The 19,310-nt window shown below is 50.1% G+C and overlaps 7 protein-coding genes across 7 annotated transcripts; 4 read left to right on the forward strand and 3 right to left on the reverse strand.

The window, feature by feature from the left end:
• Nucleotides 1–1,165: 1,165 nt before the first annotated feature.
• On the forward strand, nt 1,166–1,642 carry MRS44_011028 (uncharacterized protein; the record flags this gene model as incomplete). The annotated part of the gene is made up of 1 exon (XM_046283425.2): nt 1,166–1,642. The coding sequence occupies one exon, from the start codon at nt 1,166–1,168 to the stop codon at nt 1,640–1,642; it is 477 nt and encodes a 158-aa protein (XP_046135271.2).
• A 1,054-nt stretch (nt 1,643–2,696) lies between these two features.
• On the forward strand, nt 2,697–4,404 carry MRS44_011029 (uncharacterized protein; the record flags this gene model as incomplete). The annotated part of the gene is made up of 4 exons (XM_065619576.1): nt 2,697–2,956; nt 3,015–3,393; nt 3,447–3,524; nt 3,583–4,404. 4 exons carry the CDS (start codon nt 2,697–2,699, stop codon nt 4,402–4,404), a joined length of 1,539 nt encoding a protein of 512 aa, XP_065475648.1.
• Nucleotides 4,405–5,778: 1,374 nt separating this feature from the next.
• On the forward strand, nt 5,779–7,940 carry MRS44_011030 (uncharacterized protein; the record flags this gene model as incomplete). The annotated part of the gene is made up of 2 exons (XM_046283424.2): nt 5,779–5,965; nt 6,016–7,940. 2 exons carry the CDS (start codon nt 5,779–5,781, stop codon nt 7,938–7,940), a joined length of 2,112 nt encoding a protein of 703 aa, XP_046135269.2.
• Nucleotides 7,941–8,825: 885 nt separating this feature from the next.
• On the forward strand, nt 8,826–9,878 carry MRS44_011031 (uncharacterized protein; the record flags this gene model as incomplete). The annotated part of the gene is made up of 1 exon (XM_046275794.2): nt 8,826–9,878. One exon carries the CDS (start codon nt 8,826–8,828, stop codon nt 9,876–9,878), a length of 1,053 nt encoding a protein of 350 aa, XP_046135268.1.
• Nucleotides 9,879–12,050: 2,172 nt separating this feature from the next.
• Nucleotides 12,051–13,214, reverse strand: MRS44_011032 (uncharacterized protein; the record flags this gene model as incomplete). Its single annotated transcript, XM_046275793.2, has 1 exon — nt 12,051–13,214. The coding sequence occupies one exon, from the start codon at nt 13,212–13,214 to the stop codon at nt 12,051–12,053; it is 1,164 nt and encodes a 387-aa protein (XP_046135267.2).
• A 2,259-nt stretch (nt 13,215–15,473) lies between these two features.
• Nucleotides 15,474–16,227, reverse strand: MRS44_011033 (uncharacterized protein; the record flags this gene model as incomplete). The annotated part of the gene is made up of 4 exons (XM_046281015.2): nt 15,474–15,623; nt 15,677–15,915; nt 15,968–16,103; nt 16,153–16,227. 4 exons carry the CDS (start codon nt 16,225–16,227, stop codon nt 15,474–15,476), a joined length of 600 nt encoding a protein of 199 aa, XP_046135266.1.
• Nucleotides 16,228–17,566: 1,339 nt separating this feature from the next.
• Nucleotides 17,567–19,159, reverse strand: MRS44_011034 (uncharacterized protein; the record flags this gene model as incomplete). The annotated part of the gene is made up of 6 exons (XM_065619577.1): nt 17,567–17,806; nt 17,853–18,228; nt 18,289–18,441; nt 18,719–18,760; nt 18,806–18,938; nt 18,997–19,159. The coding sequence occupies 6 exons, from the start codon at nt 19,157–19,159 to the stop codon at nt 17,567–17,569; spliced, it is 1,107 nt and encodes a 368-aa protein (XP_065475649.1).
• Between the last annotated feature and the right edge of the window lie 151 nt (nt 19,160–19,310).

A 19,310-nucleotide genomic window follows, 5' to 3' on the forward strand; every position in this document is an offset into this window, starting at 1 on the left:
AGTATCAGTAGTCTAGCCTCAAATTAAACTGTCATTGAGTTGAAGTAGCTTTGATAATCTGATTCCGTGATGACTGCTTTCCCCGTGAACCATTGTGCACACGGGAATTCGTATAGACAGAGTGTCACTGACCAGGCATGATGGTGAAAAGCACATTGTAATACATAATATTGGCATAGAAACACAACTAGCGGAGCGTCCTGATACTGATGAAAGGCTGCTTACTTTTGAGGCTCAAACCCGCATCACCTCAGCCGCCCTACTTTTCTTAATCTCTGCATGCTCCGATCAAGTAGCCACAACATATGGTCTGAACGATCTACTTTCCCGCGACACCAACTCATCCATGTAGTTGCGTTCATTATTGCTTGATTGATTGCGGTTCTCGGCATTGTGTTGACAGACATTATATTAAGAAACTATAGTCTTAAGAAGGTAGAAAGGAATAATTCTCTCTTATATTTTATATAAATGTTAGAATAGTTGAATACCCTATGGGAGGTTTAACTTTATATGATAATATAGCTAGGTATAACTCTTTAGTTATAAGTAGCAAAAAAAAAAAAAAAAAAAAAAAAAGCTATTATGTTAGCATTAAGATATAATGCTATAATATATTAATAATATATTCTTTATTATAGTTAAAGCCCGGTCCTTGATGGGTTAACTGAGCTAGAAGATCGTAGTTATGTTCAAGCCTCCTCGAAGACTGATTAGTATCTCGATACAACCGCGGGTACACCAAAAGCGTCAGAATAAACAGAGCTGATGCAGATCCTATTGTGCAATTACACTGCATGACTGACTTTAGTGTCTTCTTCAAGAGTTAAGTCCCTTCCAAATTTGGTGTTAGGGCTTTGTTCAGTCGTAAATGAGCCACGTCACGGTTCATAGATGCTTTGTAGCTATATCACGGTCAAGGAACTCTACCGACTTTCTTACTTTTGTTCACGAACAAGGAGCCACCCAGAAAAGAACAACAGGAGAACATCACAGCCAAAGACTATCCCATGCAGATTCACAAGGAGCGGATTATAAAGATGAGTTCCTCTCTCTTCCTGATTCGCACTCTATGCCAAAAAATTTGTGTTAATCTATTTCATCCGTCACAACGACCACACACAGGGCACTTCGACAACACCCACAACTAAGAAAGCAACAAAAGATGGCCATAGCACAGGAGCATGTCCAAGCCAGTCGTGCAGACGAGTTTGGAGAAGCAGGAGAGGGACACAATGGCAAGCAGCAGGAGGTCTTTGCAAAGGAGGAGTTGATCCCTCCCACCCTACGCTACCAGCAATCCTTTGACTCTTCTGGAAATTGTGCAACCATTGCAGTGTATTCTCTCAAGTTGGCATCTGCCACTTCGTCGGCTGAGTCCTTCCACAGCGCAATCACTTCGTCTCCGAAAGAGGACGAGGACGAGGATGGGAGATCCGAGGATTCGTCGATATGCGAAGGCCAATATGCGAACCAACCTAGGGAGGATATCCATGATGCCAGCCAGATCGCCGAGAACGACCCCCTGCCACGCCCAGGCCTAGACCTGCCGCTCACTCGGGCACAGGCTCTAGAAACCTGCACCCAGTCTCCCATCTCCAATCCGGATAAGGAAGCAGAGCCTTTGGACCGCATCCACTGAATCCACAAGCGCATCGCCAAAAACATCTCGAGGAAGCTTACAAAGCGCAAGGAACACTAGCCCGTTGCCTCCAGGCCAACACTGGCCCCAAACTGATAGACTTCTTTGTACTCAGATAGACTCGGTCTTGAAGTCTTTGTCCGTCGAGTTATCCCCAAAACACAATCTATACCCTTTCAATCATCTCTCTCTGTGCCATGATTTTGCTTCGTTGCGTGATGTCCGGATTTGTCAGACGCTGGTCAACGGCACCGGCATTCCGATCCCCGATGATTGGCCCCACTTTAACCATCCTCCGCGCCGATGCTCCGATCTTCCGACTATCCTATTGACCATCCGATGAATTTTTTCATGGTTGATGATCCTTCCCAATTAAATAACAGTCCAATAAGATGTAGCAGGTATTTTGTGATTTCTAACAATATGCCGGACCCTTCTCTCCCGACTGAAGAGTTTCATGCAGCATCTAGCTTATCACGGTATTTGATGTCGGAGACGGCTTTCCTTCCCAGTCAATGTTTGTCAGATGGGTATGATAGATGAAAGGAGTTTGGTAACAGGCAGGGATCCTGTTGAGACGCCATGCATGCTCCCGGTGAAACCTTGCAGCTGTCTAGGACAGAACCGTTGACCGGAGATGCGGCCACAAACAGTAGCCACACATGCACCGACGGTTAAAGAGCGTCAACACTGGGAGTATCGGCTTTTAAGATGGTGACATAGCTACTCTTCGTTAGTTCAACAAGAACACCACGTATTTCGCCACTGAGGCTGATAAGAAGGCTCTGGTGAGCGATGTTGCTTCTTGACATGAAGCCGTCGGAGGGTCGGATGGTCGGACTCGCGCACGCCCGGTACCCCTGCTATAAGACTGACACACCACCCTGGCTTCAAGGGGGATTACGCATCCCAATTCCAGCACCCAGTTGCATTTAAATCTAGATCTCCCATTTATCTTTTCGTTCCTTCTTGGCATCTGTGCTCTGATCTGACAAGCCAGCACCACCTACCGTGCCACACTAAGCCGCTTCCCTCCCATCACAGGCCGACCACCATGGCAAGACCAGGCTTTCCATCCTCGGATGGGGAAGAGGCTAGGAGCATAAGATCTCAGTCTACTTTGACACGAACCGACGTCGAGGGGGCCGCAAACTACCCGGCAAATGCAGAAGCGGAAAAGGTGTCGGGTGAACCAGACACAAACCCCAACATTGTTGACTGGGACGGCCCAGATGATCCCCATAATCCCCTTAACTGGCCCAGCAGGAGTAAGGTCATTCAAGTGGTGATTGTGAGCCTTTTCACGCTCAATGCGTAAGTGTTTCTCCCTTCTCTTTCCACTGACAGCATCATTGACTGGTGATGGCTCTAGAAACCTCGCCGCCACCATGTACGCACCTGGTGCACACGAACTGGCCGCCGAATTCAACATTACAAACTCCACAGTCGTCGCCCTGACTGTCAGTCTCTACATACTGGGTTTCGCCATTGGCCCTCTCTTCCTCGCGCCTCTCTCCGAGCTCTATGGCCGTCTCATCATTTACTATGTCTGCCATGTCTTATTTATCGGTTTCAACTTTGGATGTGCCTTCAGTAAAAATACCGGCATGTTCCTTGCCTTCCGCTTGCTTGGAGGCTGCGCCGCCTCTGGTCCCATGAGTGTTGGAGGCGGTTCTATTGCTGATCTGTATCCTGCCCATGAGCGCGGGAAGGCTATGGCTCTGTTCAGCATGGGACCTCTTATTGGGCCCGTATGTATTATATGAATGCATGGAAGTTAAAGATAATGCTAATCATGTCGCAGGTTATCGGCCCCATCATTGGCGGATTCGTTTCTCAGAATATTGGTTGGCGGTGGACTTTTCGACTCATCCTGATTGTTGTAAGTCATTACTGAGTTCCATCTACTTCGATATTGCCTCACTAACGTGATTTACTAGGCCGGTGTCATTCTTGTTGCGACAGTCGTCTTCGTCGGCGAGACCAACGCTGCCGTTCTTATACGCCGGAAGACTGAACGCCTTCGCAAGGAGACAGGAAACGAGAAGCTTGTTCCCAAGTTTGATAGGGCCGAGACACCAAAGCAGATGCTCCTTCGCGCCATCGTGCGTCCCCTTAAGATGCTCATCTTCTCGCCCATCGTCCTGCTCATGTCGCTCTACACGGGCATCATCTTTGGCATGATCTTTTTGCTCTTCACGACTTTTACGTCAGTCTTTTCTGGAACCTATGGGTTTAGCGTCGGCATTTCGGGACTGGTCTACCTTGGCCTTGGTATTGGAATGATGCTTGGCTTGTTTACCTTTTCCAAGACCAGCGACAAGCTCATGAAGTTGAAGGCAGACCAAGGAGGCTCGAAGCCAGAGGATAGACTCATTCTCATGAAATGGCTCGGAATCACCACTCCAGGAGGTTTCTTGTGGTACGGCTGGTCCGCCTACTACCACACCCACTGGATCGTCCCCATTCTTGGCACGCTCTTTATCGGTGTTGGAGCTCTCTTTGTCATTGTTCCCGGACAGCTCTACCTAGTAGACTGCTTTGGAGCCGAAGCAGCTGCTTCAGCCCTTGCGGCCAACTTGCTCATCCGTTGTCCCTTTGGTGCCTTCTTAGATCTGGCTGCCCCCTCATTGTACGACAAGCTCGATCTTGGATGGGGCAACACGGTGCTGGGATTCATCGTCTTGGCATTTACGCCTGTTCCCTTTCTTTTCCATGCCTACGGAGAGACACTGAGAAAGAAGTTTCCGGTTGATCTGTAGCGTGGAAGCACTGCACTTGTCTTGTCTTTCGACCCATCTGATATTTGGCACGATCTGCAGCATCTGCTGGGTGAGCAGGATCCCTTTACAAGACCATCATCGATTGTTTCATTTATCCATTTAAATCTCTCTTCTCCGTCTTATACAAAATTTCTCTTCTTTTTTCTTCTCAGTTATATCAGTCTGCGGTATGTCGGCCGCACCACATAGGATCTCGAGGATATACAACACGGCTCGCAATTGCAGGCGTTTCGCAATGACCGTGTGCCAGAGAAAAACTACTTTCACACTGGTTCACGAGGAGTATAATAGATTCATAGAATAGGTAGCGCCTCTCGACTTCTCGACTGCACAAGTGGTTGGAGCTAGTGAGGTCATAACCGTCTTCTACAAGTGATTGATGAAGGATGGGGTGCAGGTCGAGACGGGAACAAGCTGGAAGCTCTTGGTTATAAATAGAAATAGAGGATGACCTTGAAATCGCCGATATCAAAAACATTGAGAATCTAAAGGCAACTTTAATAAACACTAACCCTTATCCATTGGCCAAGGGCGCGTCAAAGGGGGTCGGAGGGTCGGGCTGACAAGACATTCAGCTGGGTCGTCGGATTTGCCGCGATGGCCGCATTCGAAAGGAATGCTTGGTTAGTCAATCTGATCCAAGACTCGATAACTCGTTCTTTTTGGCAGGCGGTGAAGATGACAAGGGCGATAATGGGTCTCGGGTATGAGAATGCTCCAAAAAAAGGACATTTGAGTCGTGAGCCACATTCAACGAGTGGAGAAGTCCGGTTGCAGAAGTCTCGGAAATGCAAACGGTGGAATGGCCTTTGATTGACGTCACGATTGGGAGGCAGTAAGCGAGAGACAGTGAATGCAATGTAATTGAGCTGAAAAATCACCTTGTTATGGCCTCTTGCTGTGGCCTGTGGACAACAAACAATGGCTTCAAGTCTCGTATGTCTAGTGCTTATGTTCAGCTCCTCATGTAGGGCGAACTATTGATCAGTGCAGATCGATCAAGGATGGGGATATCGAGAGGCTAGACTGCAGGAAAAAACAAAAAAATTAGCATCTATCGATGTGTGGCTTCAATACAGGCTGAGACAAAGAAACCAGACCATGCCATGGACGGATCCGAGCATTCCAGATGACTGAGATGGATCATGGGGCAAAAAAGAAGGGGCCCCTTTTAGGAGCAACAAGGGCGAAGATGGCAAACTTGAACCTCTGGTGAATCAAATCTCTGATCATCAAGAATTGCTCTTCCTTTCGATTACCCTTCTTTTCAATCGCTCAGCTGGACACGATACTCTCACTCATGACGACAGAGCCAGAGGCAGAGCAGCCGCCTCAATCGGTCGCAACACCACCATGCGCCAAGCCCGTTCAAAAAGACAAGGTGGCTACATGGAGCGAGGAATCAGCGCCCTGATTGTCGACTCGGCCACTCTATCCAGGCTGGAGGGGGAGCCTCCAAAGACGCCAGAGCTGAGGGTGGAATCCGACTCTACCGAGACTGACGACGATTCATTTGTGACGACGTCTCATCCCTGGACGGGTAAATGACCCTCCTTCAACGCTAATCGTGACGCTAAGATTGATCTGCAGAAACGTGGAATGGCCAGGATCTCAACATCAAGTTTGGCCATGGTAACAATGTGCCTTTTGAGAGGCCTTTTGTCGCGACAGGCGACGAAGACCATGAAATCATTGCCGACAAAGATAATGAGAATTTATTCCGAGACTCGATCAGCAAAAGTCGCCTTTTCTTGGACCCCAATCGGTCCATCTCACAGCGTTCACTTGGTCGCATTGAAGAAAACACCAAGCCCCCACGACTGGAACCGACTGTCAACAATGACCTCTTTCACTCTTCTCTCCCGGATCGCGGCAAGATCATGACAGCAGCTCAATTTGAAAGTTACCGAGAGGTGAAAGGACGCCAAGACTCGAGTGAGGCTGATGAGGAATCTCATGGTGATGGCCGTGATGATGACAGCGACAATGAAGATGAAGCCGCGATCTCAAAGCGACACCGAAATGAGAGGAGGAAACAAGAAGCCCACATCATCAACTACCGAAAGAACATGATCAAGACCACCGGCGACCCGAACCTACTTCCAACCAGGTCAGCGCTGTCAACGCCACCATCACCGTCTCAAGACGACGACGTTCCTCTTGCCTTGCTTCAGGTCCGCAGACGCCCAAGTGAGAGGAGCCGTGCTCCGACTCGTCTGGGAAACCCCAAATCCAACACCAGCTTGCGAAGCACCATTCAACAGCCCGTGAGGAGACCAAGCACAGCGCAAAGCATTGCGTCTCAGCAACCTACCAGACAGCCCAGTACGGCGCGAAGCGTTGTATCTCAGCATGGGCCATCTAGAAGGCCGAGTACAGGGCAGAGCAAGGCATCTCAGAACCCGAACTCTCCATTACCAGTCTTTGCACGTGGACTCCCTCACGATCCCTTTGGCGCCAACAATAGAAACGTCCCTTCTGGAGCCGTGTATCCTCCGCAAGCGCAGCAGTCTCTCTACCCCGGTGGCTTGGTTAGTGTTATTGCCATCGAGCAACGTGATCGAGCCATGCGTCGACGAGCTCAATCTCGTGCTCCAAAGATGAACCCACAGCAGAATCATATGCACTGGGGAGGAGGAGCTCCAGCTTATCCATACGGCCAGGCATCCTCCATGTACGGGGCGCCTGGTATGCAACAGCCCCAAATGCGGATGTCACATGCTCAACCAGCTCCGAGCCTACGATCCGATGTACAATCTCAGATTATGCAACAAACGGCGCAACATTTGAATTCGCAGTTGTGGCTCATGCAGATGATGAACTGTATGAATCAGCAGGGAAACCCCAACTTTGCCCCGATGCCTCAACAGCCCTGGCAAGGCTACAATCCGATGCCACAAGTCAATGGCTTCCCTGTACCTCCGCCAGCTCCAGTCGAGTCCTTTTCGACCTTGCCGGCTTACGCAAACGCTGGTATGGGTCCTGCGGGAATGGATTATGCTGCGTTTCAAGCAGCACAACAGTTTAGGGTCAACATGTCAACCCATCGACCTGGAACCATGTACACGCCTTCGATCGCGCCATCGGAACGAAGCAACGTTGGGCTCCCAAGTCGATATCGACCTGGCACCATGTACACTCCCTCGATAGCCCCGTCGGAACGAAGTACCGTCGGTCTCCCGAGTCGATATCGACCAGTATCGAAAGCTGCTAGCCAGAGAGGGATCGAAACAAACACGCCAACCAAGGACACAAACAGCATTAATAGATACCTGGGTGCAACTGGAGGTGATACTACGTCTGTTGCCCAGAGTGGCAGCAGTGGCTTTGGCTCGGGGCAATCAGAGCAAGGGACGAGAGTGAAGAAGGAGAAGAAGGACAAGAGAAGAGCCATGTGGATGGGCAAGAGGGAGACAAGTGACACGAGTTGCACCACCTTGGGATGTTTCTCTTCGCAATCTCCCTCTCAGTCTCCCGAGGAGAGTCGATACAATAATAAGCAATGGGGTCGATGAGACCCCAGAGGAGGACGGAGCATTCCTTGACTTTTCTTTTGTTGCTGCGTCATTCTGTTCCATTGTACGGATTTAAGTGATATCCCTATAGTAATATTAGACTTGACGCATAGACTAGAGGCATTTTCATCAAGTGGTAGAGCAGGTTGCATTTGGTAGTTTAGACACTCGACGCGAGGTAATACATCAACCTAATAGTAGTATTGTTGAGTATCTTGTTGATTATAAATCTGCGTGATTATTAGCACAAGTGAGCTTGGCCGAGACGCATTAATCAGTTGCTTTACCTTGTTCCGTGTACATGCGTGTCCAACATGGGATTGTTGGTATCAATGACGTCGTCAACAGGAGGTAACGGATTTAACATGGGATGGATCAGCAAGACACCCAACTCACCTCAACCTCCAAGACTCTATGACTCTTACGCCGATGTTATCATGACTAGTTTTACGGCTGCCACATATGCCCCATTGACGCCTACTCCTCCTTTTGCCGTCATAAACCCAGATATTTGCCGGAGCAAGGATCCGAATACGGTCAAGGTCAGTTACCGCCTTTCTAGACTATTCCACCTTTGTGTTGCCGGAGTCGTTTATCCACATCGACCCACAAACCACATTAATAATGCAAAAGCCTCCAATAATTGCCTCGTCCAGCCCGGACTTAACACCGCTTCTTAGAGCCGATTGGACAGTTTCGGAAAGGCTATCACGGTCAGTCGAGGTATCACGTCGTGTTGAAACCAGCTGTCGCCATACCCCTCACTTGAAGGATCTCCACCTCGGATCAAGGCGGTCTGCTGGAGTTGTATATAAACAGCTCAACCCGGTACCTCTGTTTGTTTCTCGTTTAGCAAATAAACGAAAATCTCCATTATCCTTCAAAATGTCGGTTGTCAAGTCCTCGTACGACCCCAAGGACATGCAGTTCCGCCACCTGGGCCCCACTGGCCTCAAGGTGAGCGTGCTCTCCTTGGGAGGATGGTTGACCTACGGAGGCACCCAGAAGGGCAACATCGTCAAGGAATGCTTGCAAACCGCCTGGGACCACGGCATCAACACCTTTGACACCGCCGAGGTCTACTCCAACGGAGCTTGCGAGGTCGAGATGGGACAGGCCCTGAAGGAGCTCGACTGGCCCAGAGACGAATATGTCCTCACCACAAAGGTCTTCTTTGGCACTGGTCGCAAGGAGCCCAACACCCGAGGTCTGAGCCGCAAGCACATCGTCGAGGGTCTCAAGAGCTCTCTGGAGCGTCTCCAGCAGCCTTATGTCGATATTGTCTTCGCCCACCGACCCGACTACGCCACCCCTCTCAAGGAGATTGTTGAGGGTTTCACTCAAGTCATCCGAAACCTCAACCTTGCCTACTACTGGGGAACTTCTGAGTGGAGCGCCCAACAAATTGCTGAGGCCACTCAGATTGCCGAGCGATACAACCTCATCGCCCCTGTTGTCGAGCAGCCCCAGTACAACGCCTTCCACCGTGAGCGCTTCGAGGTCGAGTATGAACCCCTCTTCAAGCAGTTCAACTACGGCACCACCATCTGGTCTCCCCTGGCCTCTGGTCTCCTGACTGGAAAGTACAACGACGGCATCCCCGAGGGCTCCCGCTTCGCCACAAACAAGGAGTTCTTCAGCAAGACCATCGAGGCCCTGCAGACCGAGGAAGGAAAGGCCAAGATCGAAAAGGTCAAGAAGCTCACTGCCATTGCTGAGCGCCTGGGTGGAAACACATCTCAGCTCGCCCTGGCCTGGTGCCTCAAGAACCCCAACGTCAGCACTGTGATCCTGGGAGCCACCAAGGTTGAGCAGATTGAGGACAATGTCAAGTCTGTGAAGCTTTCCGAGAAGATCACGGATGAGATTTACCAGGAGATTGAGGCAATTCTCGACAACGCCCCTACCAAGCCCTTTACCTATGGACGGGACAGGTAGATGATTAAAGACAACAAAGAGTAAATATCTAATAAAATACACGCCCTGGACTATCACCAGAGGAACTTGCATCAATGTTTAATCTCATTCAACGGGACTCACCGTGATATCTTCAGCGGACAAAGTGACGGAAGAGAAAGGTCATTATGATGACCTCAACCGGGGAAGACGGAGGCCAAAGTGTCTAACAATAGGACTGGATGTCCAACACACTGGCCTTACTATTTTGTGGAATATCACAAGGCAAGACCTAAAGGCATGGACTCGTGAGTCGGGACAAATACTGCCGCTGCAGTTCACCAAGTTGACTAACAGCATCCAGCCATCTTTGAAGGTCCTTGTATATAGGCAACCCATAACCCACTTCGGGTCTGCCCCACAACAGGAAAAATAGTGTAAGTGCATTATAGACGAGTTCACGGCTGGCGAGTTAATCTCCTAGTCGAAGCCAGGGTGGGTGAGACTACATCGGGAGTTGAAAAGCCGTTGCCGTGGACCTTGCCCCTGGCCTTGACGATGAAACTAGTAATATATGCTACTAGAGTTTGTTATAGTCTCCCTCGCTGTTCGCGCTTACTATTGGCCTTCACCAGTGGCTCTAGTTAGCGCGTTGGAGGAATGGGAGTCTACCATACGGCCCATACTGTAAGCGCTTGTCTCGACTCTTGGGCTACTACTGACAGCAGCGACAATTCCTTCCCATGCCTCGTAGGTAGCATAGGTGGTTGAGTGGAATACTGGCTTGCGTTGATGCGCCAATTATGAATCGCCATGAGACTTGTATGAGTAGGTATGTATTACCCTACTTGGGTGTACTCCACACTCTTACTCTGGGTTTACCTCAAAAGCGAAATCTGTCTTCACTCTAAGCCAAATACACTCCAGCAGGCTCATGGAGACCCCAACAGTTCCTTAGTAGCGAAGAAGGAAAATAGGCGAATTATTTGAGTCTTGCAAGGGCATGGGTGTTCTCAGGCCGTTCCCGAAAACACTGACCCCTGATCACGACTCGGTCCATCAGAGAGCCAGCTTTCCGAGGAAGCCAAGAGATACAGACTTGCACCGTCTCCGAGTCATGGTTGCCAGACTGTGTACCAGACTGAACAAGATTGACCCCTGTAAAAGAAACGCGGCAAACGCGAGAAGGGGGCATTAATCCCCGGGTATCTTCACCCACCCAGCCCTCGGGGATGTTTCACCCGGTGTGGGGCCTTTGTGTAACCTCGCCTGCAACCCTCTGCCTACCACAGCGCGAGTTTGCAATTCGTCATGCTGGAGCCTGCCTTTGTACATCGGCAATGCCTGGTCTTGCCAGCTGAAAAGCATGCCGGAAGCCACTCGTGGTCACCGGTCAAAGTGATGAGTCCTTTCAGCGTGTTGAAGCGCAGCTGGGCAAGCCGACATTTGTCTCACCGAAGGCGGGCGCGGGATGTGCACATGCAGCCGGGTCACATCACATCACAACAGTGGCTTCAGGCTCGTACTCCGCTAGGTCGGGGTAGAGGCCGCCTCGGAGACCGGGGCAGAGCCGTGAGGGGGGGGACGGGGGATCATCCGTTGTGAACGATCACGGTGGGGGATGGAGATGGGATGGCACGCAGGTCAAATGCAGCGTAAGCAGCCCAGGTCTTCAAGCGATATTGTCGTACAGGGATCTTGTGTAATTTGGTTCTCGGCATCAGTAGTTACACACTGAAGTTCCAGGTGGTTAACGCTGGAACCGGGGCCTGAATGCCAGGCTTACCTACCCAGGTACCTACTGAACTTGCGACACGTCACTGAGGCCTAGCCGGCCTTTGCAACATTTCCCTTGATCGGTTGATCCCCATACTTACCCAAGGGTATCCAACTCAAAGCCATCTTGCATGGTCAAGCTTATCTGCTCTAAGCCGGAGGCATCTGATCCTCTGAGGAACTGTGTGGTAGGATGCCAACCTACCCACTCACCTTGACTCCCGCGATTCCCGATTTTTTTGCAATCTCAAGAGTAATTAGGCCCTAGGAAGACGAGGAACACGGCCAGCTTATGCTGGAATTGTTATCTGGGGCGTCTATGCACGCTCAAACGCAGCGCCTGCAACATCCATTTGTCCAAAAGTCAAGAGTCAAGAGTCAGTGACCACCACAAAGAAACAATCTGCATCATCCCCCTCGTCAGCCAACTCTCGGGCCTCAATACTCCGGGTACGGCCAATACGACACGAGAGTCTTGGGCTGCTTCTGCGTCGTCTGCTTGTACCGCCTCTCCCAAGTTTCAGAGTCCGTCAGCAGGGAATAGTGAAGCCAGTCAAAAACCTTGGACAGCGGCAGCTGAATATCCCCGGAAAACCCTTTCAGATCCTGCACCGTGATTGAGGTCTCTTGAGAGTCGTAGCTGGCCTCCAGAGTGCCAAGGGGCGCCTCTGGGTCGAAGTCGGGGTTCACCGCGCGAACCGTCAGCCACTCCGTCTCTGCCAGGAGCTTGTCCTGAACCAGAAAACAGTCCCGTCGTATCCCCTCTGGAAGACCCTCTCGCATGCTCTTGAATCTTTCCCTGAGCGCATCTGCCGACGCCCCGTCCAAGGCAGCGTCAGATACAAAGACAGTTTCAAGTGTCAACCAAAGTTCGGCCTTTGGCGGGCGACCACTCCAGCTTTGCATGATCAGTTTGCCCACAGTGTCATAGCGCTCCTGGAACCTTTTCCAGGCCTCATCGCTGCGGGGATCACTGTATTCAGTACGCATCACAACAAAGCCCCATCGCGGCAGATCCCTGTCCACCATGGCTTGCACCCACGCAGCACGATGACCCTGCCTGGCAATCTTGAGTTGTTCACTCTTTCGACGTGCCTCCGCGGCTCTTACTTTAGTGTACTGCTTTCGCTTTTCGGCGGCTCGCAAGATTGCTGGTCCTTTGATAGCCTCACGGCCCTTGAGAACAAGATCACGGTCCTCTGCCGACAGTTTCATGATCCTCTCGAGGTCGGTTGCCTTGTTTGAGATATTTCTCCAGTCATAGTCGCAGCCACGGATGATCATGTCGCACTCCAGCATGCTCAGGTCTTCGGCTTGGGTCAGAGCCTTTTCGTAGAGTTGCTCCTTTGTACAACCAAGGCGTTCCTGGCAAAGTCGTTCCTCATCTTCGGGTGGAATTCTGCCCAAGACGCGGTTTTTCTCGGCCGGCGAGAGAGGCTCGGGGTCATCGTTGGCCCGCCGATAGAGATCTCTCATCTCATCATCAAGCATGAAGGGAATGATACGACCATTGACATGATTGTTCAAGGTTTCACGGGTCAGGCCGAGCTCTTGCAGCGACAGCTTGAAGCCGTCCAAATAGACAACCCCTTGCTCAGGCATGACGGGCTAGGCAAGTCGATGGATGATGACTCTGACAGGAGGATAAAGAAGAAGTAGATGTTTGTTTATCAGAAGAAACGATTGCGAGAATCTCGCGGGGTTGTTCTTCTTTTGTAGGCCACAACCGGGCACATATGGGTGAGACATTGTGGCCTGAGGCATATACAGTCCCACCTTGCGCAACGTCCGCACTAGCGGCTCCGTTTTGAGACGAATAGCCGGCCCACAGTGAGGCTAGGCTGTTGCAGGAAGTTTTCTAACCCCATGGGGATGCACCTAATTAAAAGCTTAAACCCGGGGAGAGTCCAGGAGCTTGGTCGAGAGCTTAGACGCGAGAACTTGATATTTCTTTGGAAATGTTTTTCATAAGAGTGAGACGAGTTTGTAGTATAGTTCCAAGTCTTGAACCATTCTATGAGCGATTGTGCATCAACAGCTAGAGGAACATTTATGCTCAAATAATGATCATTCACTTGATGTTATGTGGGCTCACCCTAGACCACCCTCGCGTCTCGTCGGGCAGTGAAATCACAGACAGTACACATTTCTCACGATTATCTTTCATAAGTAGATAATATCCACTGGAATTCAAAGATTTAGGTTATATCTATTTATATTTTGATTTGGCTTGCATTATGGCTGCCCTTGTCGTTGCCACCAGGCCATCCATGGCTCATCATCCCCCCAAAGCCGAGCCCTTTTTAAGCATGAAATTTCTTGTTGTGTGGTCTATAAATGTCACCACACCCAAAGTTGTTCTTGAAATAGCACAAGTTCAGGTATTAAAATGCAGGGAGAGATCACCAGCTCCGTCGTTGGCAGTGTTCCGGCCTAGACCGAAGCCTTGGTGGACACTCCACCGAATTACACCAACATTGATACAACTATCGGTTGGTGCTGAGGCATGGCTTTCGTAAGTCGTGGAGAAGTTTGACAGTGACTCATGAGTACTGGCATTCGCTTACGATTGCTGAAGAATACCAGGGCACCTTGATGGTCGAGAGTTCAGGCATGGTCAAGGACGATAATAACACTATCCATGGACTCTCTCATGTGCAAGTCAATAAGCGTCTCTAGTCAAAATTACTATAGAATCATATAACAAGTGCTGTATGAAAAGACTTATTCCTGTCACTAACTGGAATGGCCCACTTTGTCGTATTTCATTGGCGAATGGCCAGGCTTGGTGAACCCGGGAACTAGCTTGGTGAAGTCTGATGTCCTTGAGGTTGGATCAAAGAACCCCCAAGAAGTTTGAGAGTATAGAAACCCACTGAAAATATATTCTTTCAACAGTGAAAGGTTTGTTCTCCTAAATCATGGGTTAACGAAGGAGAGAATCCCTGTGGGCGGCTGGAGCATGTTCTGGTCTCGAGGTAAAAGGTTTTGAGTCAAGAAGAGCTTGACTAATCTCTCAATTAATAGATCCGATGATAGAAACACTCTAGTTATATACTATCATTGAAGTTGAGCCCAAAAACCTGTATACAAACTTAAGTTCTCATCCTCCATGGGGGACAACCATGTCTCGGCATAATCGACTGAGGGCCATGTTCACATGAGGCTGTAACAAAGCCAAGTGCCTGTTGTCCAATAATAACATCGAGAGTAACGACCTTTTAATAATTAAGGTTCACGCGTATGTACGTTCGGCAACCAGGGGCCAGGGGCTGCCACATGGAAAAGTACCGAACGCTCCAGCTGAGAAAAGCGTGGCAACCCGTCGGCTGGTCCGTGACTCACATATGAAAGCCAATTCTCTTCTACATGTTCCCATGTGTAGATATGCCGAGAGATTACTTCGGAGCTGTTTGAAGCTCGGGTAGCTTCGCAATCCAACGAGCATCCATGATTAAGAGAAGAGAGCACAATTATCTCTGCCCTAGCTTTCGAAGAATTATACTTACGATAACAAGTGTCAAGGGTCATCGACTATTTCCCCCACAGATCATTACTGACTTCTTCTCGCTTGATATCCCCTGTCAACGTCCACGGAGTCAGATAATCCAAGGATACATACAATTACGATTTGATCTGTCTGAAACTTGTTCAAAAACACTATTAGAATTATAATCACCTTTTCCACTATCCCGAATTCGTATTCTTGGCCTTGGACATACTGGATTCAAAACCTGCGGGCTTCCTACTAGCTGTTGAACAACAAGACATCTGGATTATTACCGTACATGAAAAGGAGACTTGCATTATGACCCAACCAGTAGATTAAGCGTTCTGTCCTCCCGACCGTTTTAATCATTATTAGTTCAACAGAACCAGCATCATCGAAAGTCCAACCGAGAGGATAACCGCATTCGAGACCTGGACAATTCCGGCACCAGCAGTTGGAAGGGCGGCCGTGGGCGTGGCAGGAGTGGCAGGCACTTCGGCGGGCTTGGACTCGGAAGGAATCTATAAATATGCGTATCAGCGGTTGGTTTTAGTTGAGAGAATGGTCGACATACAACAGGTGGGATCTCCTTAGAGGGCTTCGGGGGATAAGGCGGAGCGGGAGCGGATGGTGCAGTCGGCGCTTCAGGAGTAGACGGGGCAGCCGGGGCTGAAGGAGCCGAAGGGGCTTCAGTCGGAGTTGAGGGTGCCTCAGGCGCTTCACTCGAAACTGCAGGAGCTTCAGTGGCCGGGGCCTCGCCACTAACACTCACGCCAGCGGAGCCGCACAGTTGAACACCGTATTGCTCGGCCTCTAGGGAAGTTCAAAGTCAGAGAGCCCACATTAGTACAGAAGAGAATCATACTGGCGGCATCTTCGGGGCTGCAATCCTTGGTCACACAGGTAGTATAGCCTTCGACAAAGACCTTGGACTTGCAGACGCAGGCAACGTCAGTGGCAGCACAGCCGCTGGAGGCGAGAATGTTCAAGGCGCAGGTTTGCTGCAAGTGGTAAGTACATCTTCGTATTCGCGGGCAGGGTCAAAGTTACAGCGCACGAGGGCAGAGGACTCTGCGCCAGGGCACCCGCCGAAGCGAGGACGGCGGCAGTGAGGACGGACTTCATTTCGAGTGAATGCTTTGATTCAGAGTAAAATAACGATCGACAGAGGTTGTTTAATCGTGGATATAGATACTACTCTGGGGTCTGAACCGAACTGACCTTAAATATGAACTTGGTCCTACGTGCTTACGTATGGTGCCGCACAATAAGCCTTCGGGACCCGAACAAGTCGGCTTGAAGTTTAACGCCAAGGAGTTTCAGGCCCAGCTCGTATTCCAACATGTGCTCGTCAGACCATGGCCAGCCCTATGAGCTGTGATCCGGGCCGTCGGTGCTGCCGTCGTGACGCTTTCAGAGGATCAGAAGAGGCAGCTTGAGACGGTTTCTGGGCCCAATTGACGTCGTGTGTATCTCGAAACTGTCCATAAAAGCACAGATGATGGAAAATACGATCGGGGGATGCCGTGAAACCCGAGTGTTTGAGTGGTTTCATAGCAGAGTCAGGAATCATCACGATGACTTCACCATAGGAGGGGTAGCAAGCTCAGCTGCAGAGAAACAACAAACATGCGCAAAAACCTGCCCTTAGATGCAACTAACTTTATTAATGCTTATATAAAGGCTAAACCTCGTATCCGGTCCGTTTCTCCAGACGTTTATAGGGCTGCGAGCATGCAATTGCAAGGAGAGACGCACTTGACATGGCCCTTGATTCGTAGGAGAATGCATGAGAGTCATCGATTTTACTCGGCCTGTCCAAGATAATCAGGAACTTTGGGCCTTTGGTACTCCATCTCTTTCTCGCGGCGTAGTGCTGATTAGGGTCGGCATAAATGCCATGGAGCTGGCCGAGTGTCCGGCCACGACGGCCACGAAGGAGTCTTGGTTCGTCGTCGTACACCGCCGGCATGCAGCATGTACGATGGGGAAAGGGTGATGAAGCTATGCATAGCTTCATGCCTTGAGTAAGGCCAGCCCGATCCCGGAGCAGGGCGTTAGAGAGGTCTCCTGTGAGACACTGGCTGTCTGGCATAGCCGACATCCGAACAAGCGATGCATTCGGGTCTTCATGACGTCGTGATGCATGCTACCATGGTGTTGATACGCCTAGTGATGCGGACCATCCGATGAATTGCTTCAGGCATAGCAAGCTCTCGAAAGCTTTATGAGACCTTGAGAAATCGGCGATTCATCATCAGCATCCTCGGCTCGTCTGAGGCAGCTATTCTGAATCACTAGCACCCAATACTTCTATCATCCATTGTACGACGGCCAGGATGTTCGATGATCGGGCCAATGACAAGTGTATTTGCTATCTAAGCCCTGCAACCACCATTGAGCGTATTCGATCAAGCCTTGTGCTAGGAACCATCTCATAGCATGCAATCTGGCCCCTGAGGACTTAAGCCGAAACCGGCTTTCGAGCCCACACAACCTTCTGCCAATACCAGCCATGCTTCTTTCCTGAGCGAATCTCTCGGCGCAGGTGAGTTATGTAAACCTGGATTTCCTCTCTACTCCAGCCACCAAGGACGTTTGTCATGAATAGGATGAGCCCCTCAAAGTCTTGCTCCATGGATAGTTGAGCATACTGGCCAATCTCTCTGAGCTTTTCATCCTTGGGCCAGCTGCCTATTGGAGACTGTTAAGAAAGGGATGGTTAGCAAGATGTGCATGATTTGATGCACCAGTAGCCTAAGGACTTGCAAGGCGTCACTGACCTTGTGCTTCTTCTCCTGGATATCAACAAAGCCTGCTTTCTCCAGGGCCTTGTTCTGAAGTTCATCCTCAACCACTGTAAAAGGCCGTCCCATCTTACTGCCACCCTCAACAAAGATCTTGCCCCATTGCCCCATGGCACTATCTGGTTCAATAGTGTTGTCATCGCTCTGTATGTACGCTGATGGCTCCATACTTTCGATATAGCCACCGGGCTTGAGGCATCGACAAGCAGCCTTCATGAGAGCTTCCCAGTCAGCAACGCATCCGGTCAAGAAACGGATATGAACATAGTCGAGAGAAGCTTCAGGAAAGGTCCACTCCTTGGTGCAGTCGTCGATCTGGCTGGGAAAGCAAGTAGTCAGCCATAGTTTCATACCTATGTTGTGTTGCGCTAATACTTACAATTGAAGATTTGGAGGGGTCCAGCCAAGCTGGATAGGCGATATATCGGTTCCGATGACCTCGCAACCAGGGAACTGATCGGCAAAATCACTGCACTGGGATGAGCTTTCTTGTCTCTCGAACTTGAAAAGTAATCTTACATGGCCCAAATACCTATGGAAGAAGCTCAAGTTAGTCTTGTGAAACCAACCTGGAGAGTGAAGCAATTAAAGCTAATGCGCCTATACCTGTTCCGGTTCCAATATCGACAGCTTTCTAGACTTTGAATGAGCACCCAGTGCAATACTAGAACAAAGGAAGTCCTTGCCTTGATGTCGTTTCTTAGTGGAGCAATAAACAACTTTCCATCGAGGCGGAGCGTCTGGCAGTGGTGGCTAAGAAAGCGTAAGATGATGCGATAGCCTTAGTGCATACTCTGGACAGGCCTCACTTGATATCCATAGCTTCGTTTTGCCGCTCATCGTTGGCACCCCTTGAAACTCAGTCAGTGCGTCAAAAATTTTACTGATTGACTGACCAGTAATGTGCATCGCCCTGTTCACTATGAAATGTCCTTCCAAGGATAGTGCGGTACTTCAGGATACTAGACGCGATGGATGCCGTCGAACTAATGTTGTCCTCCAGCGCAGAGTCGGCATCTGCAGTGTCATCTGCGTCCTGAGAGTCACTTAGCCATGAAGTAACAGGAAAGTGGTGATTTGTACTGACTATGGCGGCCTGCTGCCAGTGCTGGGGGAAGAATTCCCGAGTCGTGTGACGCTTCAGTTAATACGGCCTGAGCAGCTGGTGGAAGGCTTTGGTGGTTGGCTGAGGCTTCAGCTGCCTCTTGAGCCGTATTGCCCGGCGTCTTGGCCTCGTTCTTGTCCGACATGGTATCGTAAGTACCTTGGAGGCTGGTAAAAGAGCTGTAACTTCCAGGCTGGGAGAGTCAAAGACATGTGCGGGGTCTGAAACTCGAGAGATTTCGCAGCCTGCTTTGTTCTCTCTTCCCTCGTTGTATTGCAGGCGCCGATTATGCATCA

The sequence above is a fragment of the Fusarium solani genome, assembly GCF_023522795.1.
Source record: "Fusarium solani strain SB1 chromosome Unknown bctg00000007, whole genome shotgun sequence".
Lineage (NCBI taxonomy): Eukaryota > Fungi > Ascomycota > Sordariomycetes > Hypocreales > Nectriaceae > Fusarium > Fusarium solani.